At 34.3% G+C, this 6,913-nt stretch overlaps 1 protein-coding gene across 1 annotated transcript in view; it reads right to left on the bottom strand.

The window, feature by feature from the left end:
• LOC107742425 (AF4/FMR2 family member 2-like) overlaps positions 1-6,913 on the bottom strand; it is a 221,854-nt gene that overhangs the window by 51,643 nt on the left and 163,298 nt on the right. Inside the window, exon 11 of the mRNA XM_016555376.1 lies at positions 5,855-5,892. Within this exon, the coding sequence (XP_016410862.1) occupies positions 5,855-5,892 (38 nt within the window). The remainder of the gene's footprint in view (positions 1-5,854; positions 5,893-6,913) is intronic.

The following is a 6,913-nucleotide window of genomic DNA, read 5'->3' as shown; positions in this document are numbered from 1 at the left end:
GACTGCGCCATCTAGAGTTTCATGCCAGAACTCTGTATATATATATATATATTAACAATAATAATAATAATAATAAAAATGTTTCTAGAGCAGCAAATCAGCATATTAGAATCTGGAATACCTCCGAGGGTTTCTTTTTTTTTTATTCCACCCATGATAAAACCTTGTCCAGCCATAACATTACCACAAATCTTGCAAATTCTGACTGATGGTATTGGATGGAGAACTTTTTGCTGTGAAATTGTTTCAAACTGAACAATCTACACACAGATGCATGTCAATGCAATGGTTGTGCAGTCTGGACTGAAAGGTTACGTGGGAAACACTGGGCAGTTTTCCACAACTCACGTGGCCATATTATTCATCTAGAGCTACAAAACAGATCTATTCCTAGTGGGTTACTTTAATTTTAACTGAAATGCATATTAGAATCATTTCTGAAGGATCATGTAACAGTGAAGACTGGAGTAATGATGCTGAAAATTCAACTTTGAATCAGAGGAATAAATTACATTTTAAAATATATTCAAATAGAAATCAGTTATTTTAAATTGCAAAAAATATTTCACAATATTACTGTTTTCACTCAAATCAATGCAGCTTTGATGAGCATAAGAGACTTCTTTCGAAAACATTCCGCAAATCTGACTGACCCCAAACTTCTGAATGGTTGTGGATGTGATGCTGCCTTAAAATTTGGCCAAAAGTTATATCTCGTAGTTCATTGTATTTTGTGAACTTTAGCATAATTCTATGTTTTGGAACAACCTTCGTGTCACTTTGTTGTGTGCTTTGCAGGACCTGTTCTGCGGCCTCTTGAAATACAGGGGCCATTTTTTTCCTGTAAGACATTAAAACATATTGTTTGGAACGAGCTGCGATGATGGCGATACGGCAGCTGATATGATACATAGCATAGTGAGCCGAGGAGACATGAATAATGATAGAGGAGAAAATAGAGGGAAAAGAGCGGGGAGCTTTGCTTTTTTTCCCTCTGTCTCCATCTGCCTCTCTTTTTCTGTCGGCCAGAGAAGCGCCTGATGTATTTGCTGCTTGGCTGCTCTCAGAGATTGCTATCAGCCAAGACTCGTCTGTGGAGGTAAACTCAATACACATATTTCCCCCCTCCAACCTTCATAACATTTACTTTCAAGCCCTCTGATTTGGCGTGTGTGAATTTTTAGAGCTCTAATAGTGTGCGATTTGAAAGTGTGACCGTCCGCTTTGGCCTTCCAGAGATGCAATACAAATGTAATGCAAGATGAACCAATCAATAGAGGTGTAATGTTGAAGCCAGGACCTCGGTTTGTAGACGTGTTTTCAATAATAAGAGCGAAGCGCAAATCCAATCACCATTTGCCCGCAATCGTACATGGAAAATGAATGTTGATGTTTCTGGCACCCCACACATTAAAAAAAATAAATAAAAAAAAAAATAATAATAAAAAAAAACTATAAAAGTAATTGTGCTGCCACCATTTTCTTTAAATAGCACAAATAGCAAATCGTTGGTCTCTTGTTGTTTGGAACCATACATAAGAAATCAGGCTTGATTTACGAGACTGGTTGACAGCCAACCTCATATGTCAAAGGCAGGAGCAGTGTCAAATCCTCCCATACTGTCTCACGCTGCTGCTATGAGCCTCCGTTCTCCAGCGCTTTGACCTGCGAGGGGAGTGAGAGCTGTCCAAACAGACAGAAGGAGTCGGGTGAACAGCGTGGCTGTGTTTGAGAGGTCAGATCTCCAGCACAGAGGCTAACATCAGACTTCAGCTCCAGGGAAAAACAAGACCTTTAGATAACTGTAGCCTTACAGAGACTCAAAACATGTGATAAGCTGTGCGAAGACAGAAAAAAAGGGTGCAACGGTGGAAAGACTAAGCAGAGGAGACTGGAGGATTCTCCAAATGAAGGGTGAGGAAATAATTTTCTGGAATATGGGATTCTGATCAGATGTCTACAGCAGTAGACTAAACATCGGATAAACCTCAAGTACAACGAAATACAAGTAACAAAGAAGCAAACTCCTCAAGTGAGCCTCTTAAATCAAACTGACAGTTATTGAGCTGGGTTACTATTTTTAAAAGGCATTTTCAGAGGCATTCCAGGCCAGTAAGTTTATCAAAGACAAGGTGCTATTAAGTTGCACAGAGCATATTCTCTCCCAACACAGAGCCAAACACCACAATGATTCTGCACAGCTCTCTGATGATATCTTATATATATATATATATATATATATATATATACACACACACACACACACACATACTACTGTGTATATGCGGTAACACTTTACAATAAGGTTTGATTTGTTAATTAGTATTAATTAGTTAATGCTGTATTAGTTAACATGAACAGTGAAATTCACTTTTAAAGCATCTTTCAATTTACTAACATTAACTAACGAGACCTTTAAAGTGCTACCAATAAAAAGCTTAAACTTAAAAATCTTAAATTAAAATTTAAGAAATAAAACAAAATAAAAATGAATGAGTTATATATATTATTAATAAAAAACAAATAAAAACAACAAAAGCGCATAAAACAATTACTAAAACTTAAATTAAAATAAAAACTGAATGCATAATAAAATCGAATTCAAAATATTGATAAAAAATACAATACATAAATAGTATTAAAATAACTGTTTTGAAATAATATGCACCGTTGATCATGACCAGTAAGACTAGAATGATATTGTTTTGAGTAAATTAGGTTGATTTGGACTTCATGTTAATTTTAAAATGTTAAAATGTTTTTAAACACCAGTTCAAGAACGCGTCAGAACCAATCAGAGAGCAAGAAAAGCATGTCAACCAAGAGTCAAATGCCAAATTACACAGCCATACAGGCATTTTTGTTGTCGCCTATAACATTTTCAAGTATGTATCATGCCGTAAGTGTCATGTTAAAGCAGACTTTGCTTTTACAACACTTGATGACATAACAATTGCAAGGTGTGACTGTCAGCAAGCGACTTCAGTGGGAAAGACTCCTAGAGTGAGATGTGGCCCGAGAAAATAATTACACACACAGCATGGCCAGTAATTTTCACAGTCTGTCTGGCCCTTTAGCTTAGATTTGAAGCACAGAGTGGCTGCCTCTGGATTAGCTCTTGCTTCCAGGCCTTCCCAGCTCGAGGGCCAGCAGTCTCACGGCCGCGTGAAAGCCAGGCATTCATGCAGGCAGTTTGCTGTGCTACGGAGCCCAGGGCTGGACTGTAGGGGATGTTTTAATGGGCACATTTCATTGTTAGGAGTGTGGCTGCTGAAATTGGGGCAAACCTACATGAACATCACAGGCCCTGGCAGACGTCTCAGTTCCATGATAATTAAAGTTCTAACGCCAGTTCTATTCAAGCTATGATTTGTGGACAAGACTTTAAGAAGTTAATAATATAAACATACCACTGTTCAAAAGTTTGGCAACGGTAAATGTTGTTGAATAAATGTTTATGCTTGCCAAATGTACCAAATTTGATTAAAAATGCTGTAAAAACATTAATATTATGAAATACGATCAACATAATTACATTATTATTAACAATAAAATAACTGTTTTATATATGAATATATATATATATATATATATTAAAATGTAATTTATTCCGGTGATGGCAAAGCTAAATTTTCAGCAGCATTATTATTATTATGATTTTTTTTATTTATTTATTTATTTTTTCATAAATCATTCTAACATGCTGAATTGCTGCTCAAGAAACGTTTCATATTACAATCAATGTAAAAACAGTTGCGGTGTTTAATATTTTTGTGGAAACCGTGACATTTTTCAGAATTCTTTAAAAAAATAAGTTAAAAAAATTATTTGAAACAGAAATCTTTTGTAACTATATAAATATCTTTACTGTCACTTTTGATTGATTTAATACATCCTTGCTGAATAGAAGTATTTAAGAAATTGTACACTTGAACAGTACTATAATATTTCTATATATATATATATATATATATATGTATAGACATACAAAATCCACTGAATAAAAACCTTACATTAAAACAAAGATTAAAGAATAATTAATAATAAACTTAATAATTAATACATTATACACAAAATTTTATTTTTAATCAAAAATGATATTACTTGATAAAAACAAAAAAACAAAACAAACAACAACAACAAAAAACACTCAAAGAACCTTAGCAACAACATAGCAACGCTCTGGAAATCATAGCAATCATAGCGAACACCACTCACATTTTTTCCCCCCAGAACTTAGAAAAAATATAATTAATACTAATGCATAATACATAAATAGATATAAAAGCATAAAAGCAATAAATACTGGCTGCTTCTGCTTCCACTAGAATAGTCACATTTGAAACTTCCTGAACAAATCCACTTAAGTGCACTTAACCACTATTACTGTAACCAGGCTAAACCAGCACCCACAATCCCCCGCTCCTCTCACCTCACTAACTGCAGCTGGGACGAACCCCTGCCCCTCACTCGGAGCCTAGAGCCTTTGGCTCTCAACCCCACACCCACTACAGCACAGCACAGCACAAACGCTTCCAGCGCCTCCAGTCCCAGATTCCCACTGCGGGAACACGGCTGCAGGCCATGCTTTCTCTCTGTCTCCTTAATGAGGCCCCATTTGCACCTCCTGTTCCCAATCCCAAGCCATCAGGACCACCACTACAGATAAAATGCTGATGGAAATAAATGCAGGAGCACCGTAATGCTATGGAAGCGTGTCGTTGACTAAAGCTAGTAGACGGATGTAATCCCGGGAGAAGATGGGAATCAAAATAATTAGAAGATCTACATTACAAACAGCATTGGGCTTTTGGAAGCCAACAAATAAACAGGCATTATATGAAACAGCCTTCACAAAGTATAATAAACATACATAATTTGACGTACACTACTTGTCAAAATTTCAAAATAATTGAAATTATTATAATTGTTTTTTTATAATGTTTTTGAATATGCTAATATGCTGTTTGGACATTTCTCTATCAATGTTGAAAAAAAAAATTTTTTTTCTGCTAAATATGTTTTGGAAACTGTGATAAATTATCATTTAAAATTTTTTTATTTTTATTCAGAAAGGATTGATTAAGTTGATCAAAATTATTAATAAAAAAATTAATTAAATAATAAATAATAAAATAACAACAATTATTATTATTATTACAAAATATGTGAAGACAATAAGAATTATTATTATATAATAATAATTAACAACCAAATCAGCATATTAGAATGATTTCTGAAGAATCATGTGAAACTGAAGACTGGAGTAATGATGCTGAATATTCAGCTTTGCATCACAGGAATAAATTAAATGTATTCATTTATTTTTATTTTGGCAATATTGGCAATATTTCCAATTTTATATATAATAAGTATTTTAAATTGTAACTATTTCAAACTATTTTTTTTCTCTATTTTTGAGCAAATAAATGCAGCTTTGAGCATAAGCATAAGAGACTTATTCCAAACGTTTGACCTGTAGTGTATTTCTGAGCAAAGAAGAATGTTTAGCAGGAAATAATATATGAGTGACGCATAAAACATTAAGATAATGATAATAAATTAATATTAAAGCTTACTACAATAAATTAATATAGCAGTAAGCTTGATGCTTTAAGATAGGTAAAAGTAAGATAAACAAAATCAACATAAATTATGTAAATATAATAAGTCATGTGGAAAGTTAGATTCTGAATGATGTAAGGTGTTATGTCATCCACATCAGCATCCGCAGCACTTTATGCAAGCGATTACTTCCTGTGCTCCGTCTCTACAAATAACCGGCTGTTTACCCAGCAGCCACACCAGCAGCAGCACACAATAAGAAATGAATTGGACTTGATTAGTCACTTACTTGAGAGGAGCGCTCCTGGGCTTGGGCTTCTCAGCGGCCTGTGAATAAGACAACAGCCCATCAGATTAAAGGTTGATAGCGTGCAGAGAAAGAAAGAGAGAGCAGAAAACATCCAAACACAGCAAAATAGGCAGATCACAATGTCTGAGTGTTTGCTGGGTTCCCCTTATGGACTCACTTGCTCTATGTCTATGTGAACGTACTTAGAGAGAACAGTGAAGCATGACCAGAAACAGTAGATCAGTGTTGCTTGAGGAAATTTATATTGATTTTCTAGAATGAATATTCTATTCAGGCAGAGCATTTGTAAATTCCTGTGATTTCTTGAGTTCACAGCAGTGTTCGGTAATTCATGTTGCTCATAAGATTCTATAGTGTTTCCTAGGGCTTTCTAAGCAGTAGTAAAACAAATACAGTCAATTAACTAGTATTACCCCTGGCAACCCATATAGCATATATAGAGCACATATAGATGGATCTCATAAAAACATGAAGACAAACATAAAAAAGGCTGTTTAGTACCAATTAGGATTGTAATGGATGTAAAAATGTTTCTGTTTGAATTTTTTTCACTATTCAAATTGGTAATTCCAATCATTGAAAAAAGCAAAGCTTTTTAAAAACAAAACAAATCAAAACAACAAAACCAAACCAAAGCAAAACAAAACAAGACAAGACAAGACAAGACAAGACAAGACAAATCAAAACAACAAAACCAAACCAAAGCAAAACAAAACAAAACAAAACAAAACAAAACAAAACAAAACAAAACAAAACAGGCTTCAATGTATTTATGCAAAATGCAAGTTATTTATTTATTTACTTACATAGTTAAATGACCTAGGCATTTGACAGGCTTTGTGAGATTCATCACTTTTTATCAAGCAATTAATAAATACCTTAGTACAGTGATGATATCGGACCATAAGGACTGGTACTTTAAATAAACATTCATGTATTAAGATATTTACCTAGTGTATTTGAAGCAAAACAAAACAAAACAAAGCTGCCGTGGATTTTCCTAGCATGGCTTACAACTACTGTTGAGCTAGGATGTCA

The sequence above is a fragment of the Sinocyclocheilus rhinocerous genome, unplaced genomic scaffold (genome assembly GCF_001515625.1).
Source record: "Sinocyclocheilus rhinocerous isolate Xijiao unplaced genomic scaffold, SAMN03320098_v1.1 scaffold70, whole genome shotgun sequence".
Lineage (NCBI taxonomy): Eukaryota > Metazoa > Chordata > Actinopteri > Cypriniformes > Cyprinidae > Sinocyclocheilus > Sinocyclocheilus rhinocerous.
This window is presented reverse-complemented; position numbering and strand designations above follow the sequence as displayed.